This window comes from Dermochelys coriacea, chromosome 1, assembly GCF_009764565.3.
Source record: "Dermochelys coriacea isolate rDerCor1 chromosome 1, rDerCor1.pri.v4, whole genome shotgun sequence".
Classification (NCBI taxonomy): Eukaryota; Metazoa; Chordata; order Testudines; family Dermochelyidae; genus Dermochelys; species Dermochelys coriacea.
In genome coordinates, this window is record NC_050068.2 from 328666599 (window position 1) to 328679530 (window position 12932).

Consider the following 12932-nt stretch of genomic DNA (forward strand, 5'->3'; position numbering starts at 1 on the left):
ACAGATCTTGGGAGACAGGCCAGTCCTTGCTTACAGACAGCCCTCCAACCTAAAGCAAATACTCACCAGCAACCACACACCACACAACAGAACCACTAACCCAGGAACCTATCCTTGCAACAAAGCCCGTTGCCAACTCTGTCCACATATCTATTCAGGGGATACCATCATAGGGCCTAATCACATCAGCCACACTATCAGAGGCTCGTTCACCTGCGCATCTACCAATGTGATATATGCCATCATGTGCCAGCAATGCCCCTCTGCCATGTACATTGGCCAAACTGGACAGTCTCTACGTAAAAGAATGAATGGACACAAATCAGACGTCAAGAATTATAACATTCAAAAACCAGTTGGAGAACACTTCAATCTCTCTGGTCACTCGATTACAGACCTAAGAGTGGCTATCCTTCAACAAAAAAGCTTCAAAAACAGACTCCAATGAGAGACTGCTGAATTGGAATTAATTTGCAAACTGGATACAATTAACTTAGGCTTGAATAGAGACTGGGAATGGATGAGTCATTACACAAAGTAAAACTATTTCCCCATGGTATTTCTCCCCCCCCCCACCCCACCCCCACTGTTCCTCAGATATTCTTGTTAACTGCTGGAATTAACCTACCTTGCTTGTCACCATGAAAGGTTTTCCTTCTTCCCCCCGCCCCCCGCTGCTGGTGATGGCTTATCTTAAGTGATCACTCTCCTTACAGTGTGTATAATAAACCCATTGTTTCCTGTTCTCTGTGTGTGTATATAAATATCCCCTCTGTTTTTTCCACCAAATGTATCCGATGAAGTGAGCTGTAGCTCACGAAAGCTTATGCTCTAATAAATTTGTTAGTCTCTAAGGTGCCACAAGTACTCCTTTTCTTTTTGCGAATACAGACTAACACGGCTGCTACTATGAAACCTATAAAATTTGAGAAACAGTTGTGACAAATTGAAGGTGCTTTTCCCCAGTAATCATTTTTATATAAATCTTTGATGTTACACTTTTTGTTTTAGTAGGAGGCCAAAGGGTGATTGTCCGGACAGCCAATTTTTTATCACTGAGAATGCAGCTGGTACTCCGCCTTTTATTCTTTTTTCTTTAATTAACATGACTTTTTAAAATCTTGATTACCATTTTTAATGGAGTAATCCTTTTAAGCCGGTTGTTACCTTGAGCTGCAGTGTAGCTTTGGAGAGCTTTCAAAAAGTATGTTTTTTCCATAACACTGCTCTTGCAACCAAGAGTTTAGTTTAAATACATTTTCTTTAATCCAGACAGACACCTAGATATGTAACAGCCCTTATTATTCAGAGCCATGTGACAGTCATGTTCATTTTCATATGGTTCCTTCCAATCACTTCTATCCAATTTACCCCATGTTATGGTAAGGAACCAATCTGCTCTGTTTTCCTTGCTACAGATTACATTTGCATTGAACTCTCACATTTGCATTACAACGATATAGCTGGCTTGTTGAGATTCCAGCACAATGGCTGAGAAGCTTTTTAATTTTTTTTTCTTTTTTAACAAAAAGACCAAAAAAACCCCGCATTCTGTTCTAGTCCTAGTCAGTGTAATGAGTCATCTCAGAACCTGATGAGTGCCGATTACTCATCCCTCAGCCTGAGCCTGATGATTCATCCCTGAGCATGATTACCTGAGGGCTCCCTATCAATCAGCCAGGGCTCAGCCACTCCACAGGTGCAGGTCTAACCAGGTGACCCCAAGCCCGGGATATAGGCAATGAGAGCACTCACTCCAGTCTGCTTAACATCACTACCTCGCTGGGAGTATCCCCTGCCACGTGGTGGTTCTGACAGACTGCTCCTAGTCCTACTCCAGCCTTGTTCCAACCCCACTCTTAATTCCTGCTCTGACTCCTGGCTTAAGTCCCCAGTGTGACCACTAGTTCTGACTGCCACAGTTCCAACCACTAGTCATGACTGTTGCTGCTTTAACTACGAAGACTGATCATCTATCAGTTTCTGACAGTTGAGGCTGCCTCCTTTTGTGCCCAGCTCCAGAAGCTGAGATGGAAACCCCTGGAATTATGTTTATCACTGAGATCACAGAGATGGTCCAGAGTCTTCAGGATCAAGTTGTCCAATGGCATCTGGAGAATGCCTTCCTCCACTCACAGATCCCCACAGCCACAGATAACCCCATTACTGTCAGCCATGGTATCTTTGGGACATAGCCCAAAGGTTTCACTGCCAGAAAGATTTGATGGGAACCACCAGAAGTTTTTTATTGCCTTTTATTCCTGATGAGTCCTACGATGTATCCTGATGATCAATCCAAGGTGGGGCTTATTATCAATTTATTGACTGATGAAACCCTGGACTGGAGCTAGCCTCTCCTGGAACAGGCCAGCCTGATTCTCAGTCACTTTGAAAGTTCATCCACACCTTCTCTGTAGGTTTCAGAGTAGCAGCCGTGTTAGTCTGTATTCGCAAAAAAGAAAAGGAGTACTTGTGGCACCTTAGAGACTAACAAATTTATTTGAGCATAAGCTTTCGTGAGCTACAGCTCACTTCATCAGATGCATGTAATCCTTCTCTGTAATATTTGATTATCTGAATTGTGCCCATACCATTTAAGCCAGGCTGCTGTTTCTCCAGCAAGACTGTCAGCCTGTGTCTACCTATGCTGCCCTTTTTCAGCATCTGGTTGCTGACAAGATTGGAACATGGTGGCACAGATTCAGCATTTACTCCAGGGTCTGAACGACGACAGGAAAAATGAATTGGTACAGGTCAAACCTCCCATTAGTTTGTATTTGTATATTGAACTGTGCCTCCAGATTAAGAGTAATTTGTTCGAACGATGCCAAAAAAAGAAGAGGTTGTGCACACAACTCCAGCCTCATCCTGTTTCATTCCAGCCGTCCCCTTGAGCTGTCCTAGAACTGGAGCCTATGCAGACTGATTTGAAGTGAAGATACCTCACTGATCAGGAGAAGGAGGAGTATTGGCATCAGAACAGCCTTTTGTACTGGGGGGCCCTACTTTGCCATTGTGTGCCCCCTTAAATCCAGACCTTCAGCAGACCCAGGGAAATAATCATGCCCAGCCCCATTAGAGGGTTTGAAGCTGTATGTAACCTCACAGTTGAGTTCTCCAACGAAATCCCCTCTTCTGCTCATATGTGTCTTGGCAGCCATGAACTGTCATCCTCTGCGCCTGCAGGTCTTTCTTCATCTCTGGGTCTCTGAGGTGAATTGAACCCAGCTTGTGCTAGTGAATTCTGATGCCTCTAGAAATTTCATGGATACTGGATTCACTAAGGTTAATCAGCTTCCAGTGCAAAGGAAGCCCACCCCAGATCTAGTGGTAATGATTGACGGTAGTATGCTGTCCTTTTGTTCAGTTGTCCAATAAACCATGCCCTTCCAGACTGAAATCCAAGATCACCAAGAGATTCTGCATTTTAATTTAATTAAGTCACACACTCTCTGACCATGCTCAATATTCCATGGCACTCAGTGCATGATGCACACATTTTATGAAAGATGCTCAAGCTATGATTTGAGTTGAGCTATTGCCAAGAATCATGTCTAGCTGAGTCCAGGCCAAACAGAACCAGCACTGAGAAACCCACTGCCTTCTGTGACCAGCAGATTAAATGAGTTAATGGCACATTAATCCCTGCAAAATATCAAGAGTTTGCTGATGTATTTGATAAAAGGAATGCTGATACTTTACTCCCATGTAGACCCTAAAATTGCCCCATCGATCTCCAGTAATGGGCTAAACTTCCATTTGGACAAATTTATTCCTTATCAGAACCAGAAATACCTTGATGCAAATCTTGCAATGATCTTCAGCCATCCATCCATATCTTCTGCTGGGGCCCAATTTTGTTTATGAAAAAAGAAGAATGACTCCTTGTACCTTTGCATGAACTATCATGCCTTGGACAAAATCACCATCAAGAGCAAGTATGCTTTGTCTTTGATCAACAAGCTGTTGGAAAGAATCAGTTCCACAAAGGTATTTATCAAGTTCGATCTTTGTGAGGTTTACAGTCTAATCTTATTTGGGAGGGTAACAAATTGAAGACAGCATTGCACACCTGTTGCGATAATTTTGACTATCTGGTTATGCCTTTTAGTCTCTCCAATGTCCCAGCCACATTCTAGCTCTTTGTCAAGGACATTTTCACAGATGTTTTAGGCTAGTTTGTGGTGATCTGCCTAGATGACATCTTCATCTTCTCAGAAAGGTGCATGTTTCCTGATCTAGGAATATACAAACCATAAGAACCTGGAGTACCTGCAAACAGGAAAGGCTCTCATCCAGCCTCAGATCTGGTGATCCTTTTTTTCTCCAGGTTTGATTTCACCATGACCTGTTCCCTGGAATGGAAAACCCATTGCACTGTCCTCAAGGGTGAGTAGCTGGACAAGAAAAATATGGCTCCTGAACATCCCATAGTATTTAAGCCTGCCATTTCATCATTGTGATGGTGAACAATGGCTTGCTTTCTCGTGTGAAGCCCCTCCTACCCCATGTTCCATTTGCAGTAAACCTTATTTCAAGTGGTATGACTTAGCTCCTAACCCGAAATTCTCTGTCAAGAATGGAATTCTTATGTTTAAGGACCAGATCTATATCCCCAGTGGTGAACCACATATAGCAATACTCCAGCTATGCCATGACTCATCCCTGGATGGCCATTTTAGCCACTGGAAAATATTGAAGCTGGTCTCTTGATATTTCTTGTGTCCAAAATTACATTCATCCATTGAGTCCTACATTGAATCCTGTGATGTCTGTGTCGAACAAAAAACCCCTGCACCAAACCCCAATAAGTGCTTTGATTCCACTGCCCAAGGATCACAGTTTGTTTCACACTTCTGGCAGGAATTGTTCAAGTTCCTGAATGTTGAACTGTATAATTTCTCAGTTTACAACTCCCAGAGGCAGATTGAACGAGTGAACCAAATTCTGGAGCAGTACCTCCATTGCTTTGTGAATTATCATCACCATGACTGAGTTCTCCTCCTTCCCTTTGTACAGTAATTCCAACTACTGATCAACCCCCAAAGTCATTTTTATGCCAACTGTGGTTTCTATCCTCGGTTTCACTGGTCCATGCCACAAGCCTCAGATGTACCTGCAGCCTCTGACCTGGTCAAACACCATCACTGCATCCAGGAAAAATTGAAAACCCATCTAGATTCAGCCCAAAATTAAAAGTATTTTGATCACCTTCATGAGCAAGCAAGCCCTCAAATCACAGTTGGGGATAAAATATGGTTCTCAGCACAATACCTTGACTCTACTCTGCCTTAAAGGAAGTTGGATTATCGATATCTTAGCCCATTCTGGGTCCTCCAACAGATGAACACTGTGGTCTTCAAACTCCAGCTGTCTAAGGCGATGAAAATGCAGCCAGTATTCCACATCTCCTTGCTGAAAAAACACATCAACAACTCCTTCCCCAGATGAGAACAACCATCACCTCCACCCATCATGGTGCAAGGGCATGAGGGGTACCTGGTAAAGCAAATTTTGGATTCCAAAATTCTCTGAGGAAAGCTCATGCACCTTCTTGATTGGGAGGGTGATGGTCCAGCTGATCGTTTGTGGGAGCCCATTGAAAACATACATGCACCAGATCCACTTTGAGAATTCTATCAATTACACCCTTATAAGCCTGGTCCAAAGACCTCTGGTAGACATCTTTTGAATGCGGGGAGGGGAGGAAATGTAATGAGTTATCTCTGAGCCTGATGAGTACTGTCAGCCTGAACCCAATAAGTGCTGCTGAGCTGATTAGTCATCCCTGAGCCTGATTACCTGAGGGTTTCACATCAATCAACCAGGGCTCAGGCAGCCCACAGGTGCCAGTCTAACCAGGTGACCCCAAAGCCAGGGGGATATAGGCTCCCAATGAGAGCATCCACTCATTCTGTTCAATATCACTATCTCACTGGGAGTATCCCCTGCCACTTGGTGGTTCTGACAAACTGCTCCTACTCCTGCGCCAGCCTTGTTCCAATCCTGTTCTTGATTCCTGCTCTGACTCTGTCTCTGGTCCCCAGCCCGACCACTAGGCCTGACCACTGCTGCTTCAACCACTAGGCATGACCATCCGCTTCTCAGTTTCTGACAAAGTGATCAAGTTGTTTTCACATAAGTGCTTTATGATAAGATTTTGGCCACATTTCTATTGGTCTAAAAAGTTCAACTCAATACACTTACCACCTGTAAATATGAGAAACAAATCTCATGCCATTGCAAAATGAAAGGACTTCCTTTCAAGTCAATGCACCAAGTTTTAGCCACAACATTCTTTAATAGTTACTGCAGTTGCAGCTATAGCCCAGCACATCATGTTAAGAATAGAGACTATGTACGCACTTCCATTAATCTTGCTCAGTACTCAAACTCCACATTGCAGCTGGCATAAATCCTACTCCACATTCAGAAGCACAGGGCAGGTCACTGAAGCAGTTCCATATCCAGGAAAATATGTCTGGAGGAGAGCTTCTTCTTGTGGGAACCGTCACCTCTGTTTGCAGGCAATGCAGTGGCACCTATTGGTCTGTTACTGTTGGCAAGTTGCAAAGCATCTCCTGCACAGTCCATTAATCCCAGCTACAGTGCTGTGTAGTGCATGGCCGGATGCTGCATCTCTGCAGTGCTGCCACATAAAATGTGGATGAACTTTTAAATTCCACATCCCATATGTTGCACAACACTCTGCACAAAAAGAGATGTAAATTGTTACCAGTGGGTCTGCTGGTCCTGTCACTTGTGCAGAGCGGTTGAGAGCGTGATAGTGTAAAATCTCTTTGCTTCCACCTCTGAGCCCTGTGTGTCATGGTATCTCCTGGGCTGTGCTCTATGGGCAGCCAATCAGGACAACTGGGGGGAATCAGGAAATGCCTTTTATTCTATACCTTCTAGATTTTTTTGCTACAGGAAACTGTGTCTAGGACTCATGCTTACTACTTACACAATAGAAAACATACAGTGGAAGTTAGGTGCTTAATTGTCCTTTATGCCTTTGAAAATGTCCCCCACAGGTTCTAGTGCTGCATAATTGAGTTTTGTGAAGCAATGATCACCATTTAAAAGCAAGGGAATGCAGAGATAATGCTTCTACTCCAGTAACTTGGAACCACAATATGAGTTAAATAATCTCTCAGTGCATTTAAAAACAGTATTTTACAAAAAATATTCCTCCTTGTGGTCAGTGGGTTTTTTATTTCCTTGAATGCAATAAGAGCGAATACCGCTTGTTATGGTTCTTCTTGTGGGATTACAAATTGTGATCTCAATGAAGTGCAAATGATTAAGGTACCTTGAGAAGCACCATTGTTCAATGAGCTTTAGTGTTCCTTGATATATTTCAATGAATTTTAGAAACACAGTTCTAAGAATTTAAAGGATTTTGGGCGGGGATAGAGGGAGTCAATGGCACATTATCTTTCAGGTCACTGGCAAAATAAACAGTAAAAGCTAACTCGGAATGTTTATGGTCAGTTGTGTCTGTACGTATTTAGGAAGTCTTTATTCTGTGGATTAAATGATGTGATAGGCATTAATGGATCATTCATAACTATTATTTTGTAATTTGTCAATACATCATATCCTGAAGGAATATTTAATCTGCAAACCTGCCCAGGCGCGTTAACTCTATATACTGTAAAACTCTCACTATATTTTTGATGAAAAGTAGTTACTGAGAATGGGGGGGGGGAATGGTTCATTTGGGTGAAAAAGCAGTGCCTACAGCATTAAAGGTGAACAGAAACCTTTAGCTGATGGCTTTAAACCAAATTCTAACTATCACTTAAACCAGGAGTGGGCAAACTTTTTGGCCCGAGGGCCACATCTGGGTATGGAAATTGCATGGCGGGCCATGAATGCTCATGAAATTGGGGGTTGGGGTGCGGGAGGGGGTGAGAGCTCTGGCTGGGGGTGCAGGCTCTGGGGTGGGGCCATAAATGAGGAGTTCAGGGTGTGGGAGGGGCTCCAGGCTGAGGTAGGGGGTTGTGGGGAGGGGGGAAGGCTCCGGCTGGGGGTGCGGGCTCTGAGGTGGGGCTGGGGATGAAGCGTTGGGGGTTCAGGAGGTTGCTCCAGGCTGGGACAGAGGGGTTCGGAGTGTGGGAGGGGGATCAGGGCTGGGGCAGGGGTTTGGGGTGTGGGAGGGGGTCAAGGTGCAGGCTCCAGGAGGCACTTACCTCAAGCAGCTCCCAGAAGCAGCAGCATGTCCCCGCTCTGGCTCCTACGTGGAGGAGCAGTCAGGTGGCTCCGCATGCTGCCCTGTCCGCAGGCACTGCCCCTGCAGCTCCCATTGGCCGCAGTTCCCAGCCAATGGGAACTGCGGGGTCAGCACTTGGGGTGTGGACAGCATGTGGAGCCCCCTGGCTGCCCCTACATGTAAGAGCCAGAGTGGGGACATGCTGCTGCTTCCGGGAGCCACGTGGAGCAGGGCAAATCCCCAATCCTGCTCCCCGGCTGGAGCACTAGAGCGGGGCAAGCCTCAGACCCCATTCCCCAGCGGGAGCTCGAGAGCCGGATTAAAACATCTGGCTGGCCAAATGCGGCCCCTGGGCCATAGTTTGCCCATCCCTGACTTAAATGCTCAAATAAACTCCCAGAATGTACTAAGATTCCCAATTTTGAATTGTTTAACCTTGTTGCTTTGTTCATTTTTTGAGTATCGGTATACATACACTTTCCCAAAAGTGCTTAGATATTTTGATATGTCTGGCTATAGCTCTATCACCTTTAAACATCTTTAAGAAAGTGAGGTCTTCCTATGCAAAAGAAGCCTTCACTTTTTTGTTCAGTTGTGGGTGGATTTCTGTGGTTCTCACTATTATATATCAAATCAAATCAACATTATTCAGGTTGCAAAGTGAAGCACACAAAAGTTAAGAAATGCCAAAATTAAGGATGCCTGAGCAATCTTACTTTAGCTCCCTTATGCGTATACATTATGAGACAGTCTTTAATTACATAATCATATATTATTTTTCCACAGATCCCCTGCTTCATTCAGTGTTCAAGAAGCACAGTGCTCAACTAATCAGCAGCTATTCAATATTTTGTTTTAGCCTCATTGTTCAATATGTGTTCTCTGTCTTATTTACAGCACACTATTCAGACTCTACTTTGAAGACCCAATTGTTAATTTCCTCAGAGACTTTGCTGTGGAGCTCATCAGTATAGTATCCAAGGGCTTCACAAACATTAATTAATTTATTTTCACAAACCCCTCCTCTGAGATGGTGGGGTATTATCACCATTTTGCAGATTGGGAGCTCAGACACAGAGATGATGGTAAAATATATCCATTAATTTGGGGTGTCCCATTTGAGCTGCCTGGGACCTGACTTTTCAGAGTACTTAGCATCATATAGTACTTTTTATTTTCAAGCACAACTCTGTGCTCATCACTTCTACAAATCAGGCCCAGGGTCTCAGGTTGTCACCTACAAAATGAGGAACTCTCACTTAGTGGCTACCTGGGAAAGGTTTGGAGTAGTGATTTGCTTAACATTACACAGGAATTCTTTGGCAAAAGTAGGGGTAGAATCCAATTCTCTAGGACAGCAATCAGCCATAAGACCCTCCTTTCTCTCCCTACATTCCCCTGCCTCATTCTCTCCACATCTACCAACTTCAGGAACAAATGAGCTAGGGGTCCTATGGACAACAGCTTGCTTTAACATAAGCCTGATTCATCCCCAAGGGAGGTCCATCCTGAGCACTAAATGAGGCAAGGGTCCTGAGGGTAAAAAGGTATATGATCATATTGTTAAAGATGATGACATACTGCATACATGTATAAAGGGGCACAGGCATACTTAATTCTGGCATTTTGTCTTTTTAGCGCTTGACTTTGCAACCTTAGTAACATTCTTTTAATATTTTTTGTTTTGTTTTGTTTTGTTTTGTTTTGTTTTGTTTGAATATGGCCAAAGCTATGTATTTTTCTCTAGCCTTGGTCTCAGAAATGGCTGAAGTCAAATGAGAAGTCAGATTATCAGCAGGACAGAAACTACAACAACCACAAAACCTGGGTTATGGGTGGGGAATGTTACACCTTTAACACATGGCATGAAATTACAGGGTTTGGATTTCATTTGAGTGCCTAGCCAACAGTGGGTCATTTAAAAAATATTAAAATAAAAATGAAAATATATTATGTAAAACATGTCTACCTCTAAAAACTGATTAAAATGTCAATAACCAGATCATAAATTCTTGTAATATTATCTCAACAAAGTGAAACTTTTGTATCCAGTAAAAATGACACAACTGTTAGTGACTGGAAATAACAGACAGAAATTCTAGTTTTATGTCTTCTCATGCTCCCAGAATGTTACGGAATAGAAGTTTGCTCCTCTTCATGAAGTTTTTAAACTTCATGTTTCTCTTTAGCATAAAGCATTTGAAGCACCTCTGTAACATTCCTCAGAAATGTCATGAATAATTGGATTGTCCCTCATTTTCTCCTGCACATAAGGGTGCTTCTACCTAGAAAATTAGTTTATCAAAATCTATCTTCAGTTGTGTCAATCTCTTACAAGTAGAACTGTAGAACTAGTTTATTCTGTATATCTGCTTTGTTGCATTCTAGCCTCTTGCAGAGAGTTGTGTAAAGCATTATAAATAAAACAATTTCGTTATTAATTTTCAGGTCCAGTGCTACACGTTTCCGTTGGAGTCAGTGCTACTACACAGTCCAAGATGAATGGGCTTTAGACAACATCTACATTGGACAGCAATGTTCAAATATGTGTAATGGACACGGCTGGTGCGACCATGGCATATGCAGGTACTGCACGTTTGCCAGTTCCTGTGGAAATGGTGACTCTGAATGCTGCTGGAATTTTATGTATTGTGTTATAAAGATGTTAGGGCACCTAGAGCTTTGGAGACGTAGCTTTCAATCATTTAAAATCTAAATAAATAAATGAAATAATGTGTTCGTGAAACCATTATGGCCAGAACAAAAGCCAACAAATGCTCCAGTCCCCAAAAGCAAAGCAGCCATATACCTGGTGGATCCAGGCTGTGGAGGGATCCTTCAGTGGAGTAAGGACCATTAGAACTGCATCTACTCCAGTATCACCATCCTGTCCCAGGCATAGGGGATGTGACCAGGGCACTGCTTTGACCAGCTGATCCCATGTTGTCATAGGGGACCCCGGGATGGGTACTATTTGGCAGCCAGTATCACGCTGAGCTGTCTTTACGATTTTGTGACTTATGCCAGGGACTTGGCTAGTGTCTACTGGCTTCAAGATCATCTAGATACCACAGTGACTGGCATGTTTTTAAATAGCTAGAGAGAGAAGATATGATGGTATTTTTAAAAATTATATAGGTGGTGGATATAGAAAAACATAACCAATTAATGTTTATCCGCATTGTAAAAACATAGAAAAGTATAGTAGACTAATAAATTTCAAGACCACTTGGACACTGCAAAGTGGTGATCCACATCATGGCCAGAACTTCACAGGGACAGCAGGGATACAACTAAGATCCATCTACACCAAAAGTAAATGTCCTTGCCATATGTGCAGGAAGAAAATCTCTGATAGCTGTTAATATTCTAGAACCTAAGACACAGAGTTGAGCTGTGGTACATGTCCACACAAGATAGGTCATTACAGGAGAGATTTTCTAGGTCACAAATGGACGTTAATAACCCAAATGCCATAGACTTTCTCTCCCCACAGTAAGAAAAGGAGTACTTGTGGCACCTTAGAGACTAACAAATTTATTAGAGCATAAGCTTTCGTGAGCTACAGCTCACTTCATCGGATGCATCTAATAAATTTAAATCTTATGCTCTAATAAATTTGTTAATCTCTAAGGTGCCACAAGTACTCCTTTTCTTTTTGCGAATACAGACTAACACGGCTGCTACTCTGAAACCTCTCTCCACAGTATCATTCATTTACCTTCCATCCCAAAAGAGTGTTTTGACTATATAACTAACCACTAAAATGTAACCATCTTTGATGGGAGAGAGACAGCAACACTACGTAACTGTAAGTGGAGGGGAAGTTTTGATCATGGTCACTAGGACAAACCCCTGTTCTTAAATATCCCGTGAAACTTTTTGTAAGGACAGATTTTTAACAGTTCATGGTCCCTTCTGTGAGTGGACAACTTGTATATGCTCCAGTTCCAGTTTGCTAATACACCCTCCAGTTTGCACACTCATATGTAGAAGTGTGCCCATGCAAATCAGGGATTGTGCAATACACAGGTCAGAAGATGTACAGAAGTGTTCAGGCCTGCTTGGAAATTTGGCCCTTAATACCCCTGTGGATAGAATAACCATTATATATTTGTCTCATTAAAAAGATCTATATACATAGTAGCTTCTGTGTAGCTGTTTCAGAAGGGCTGAACTGACCATGCCAGGACCTGAACTTGTGATTCCAGGGAGTCTGATTATTTCATATCTAACTTAGAAGAGCTGCTGCATTGTTTTAAAGTAACTATGGATAACGTCAAGTAGAATATGTATGTATCTTTAGGAGCCTGGTGTCTTTTTGCTTCTCTCCAGGTGTGATCCAGGGTACCAGGGCACTGAATGTCACCCTGAGACTTCCCTCCCTTCAACTGTAATGTCTGATTTTGAGAACCCAAATGGTTTGAAGACTGAATGGCAGGAAGTTATTGGGGGAGAAATTGTAAAACCTGAACAAGGCTGTGGGGTCATTTCTTCTGGATCATCACTCTATTTCAACAAGGTACACCCAAGAGTTGGATAAATTAGAAACACTTTACATATATCTTTAAATGGAACCTAATATGGTTGTACAGCAACAAACAAGGAGATTGGTGGTGTGTGTTAGAAAACTATACAAGAGTAGATGACATGCAGTACGTAAATGCAAGTTAGACAAAAATATGGATACGTGTGCAGAACAAAGCCAAGTTAGTCT

General features: G+C 42.8%; 1 protein-coding gene across 2 annotated transcripts in view; it reads left to right on the forward strand.

Annotated features, from left to right (window-relative positions):
* RELN (reelin) overlaps nucleotides 1-12932 on the forward strand; it is a 455243-nt gene that overhangs the window by 322218 nt on the left and 120093 nt on the right. For both annotated transcript variants that reach the window (XM_038377914.2, XM_038377905.2), the window contains exons 23-24: nucleotides 10664-10801; nucleotides 12551-12737. In XM_038377914.2, the coding sequence (XP_038233842.1) occupies nucleotides 10664-10801; nucleotides 12551-12737 (325 nt within the window). The remainder of the gene's footprint in view (nucleotides 1-10663; nucleotides 10802-12550; nucleotides 12738-12932) is intronic.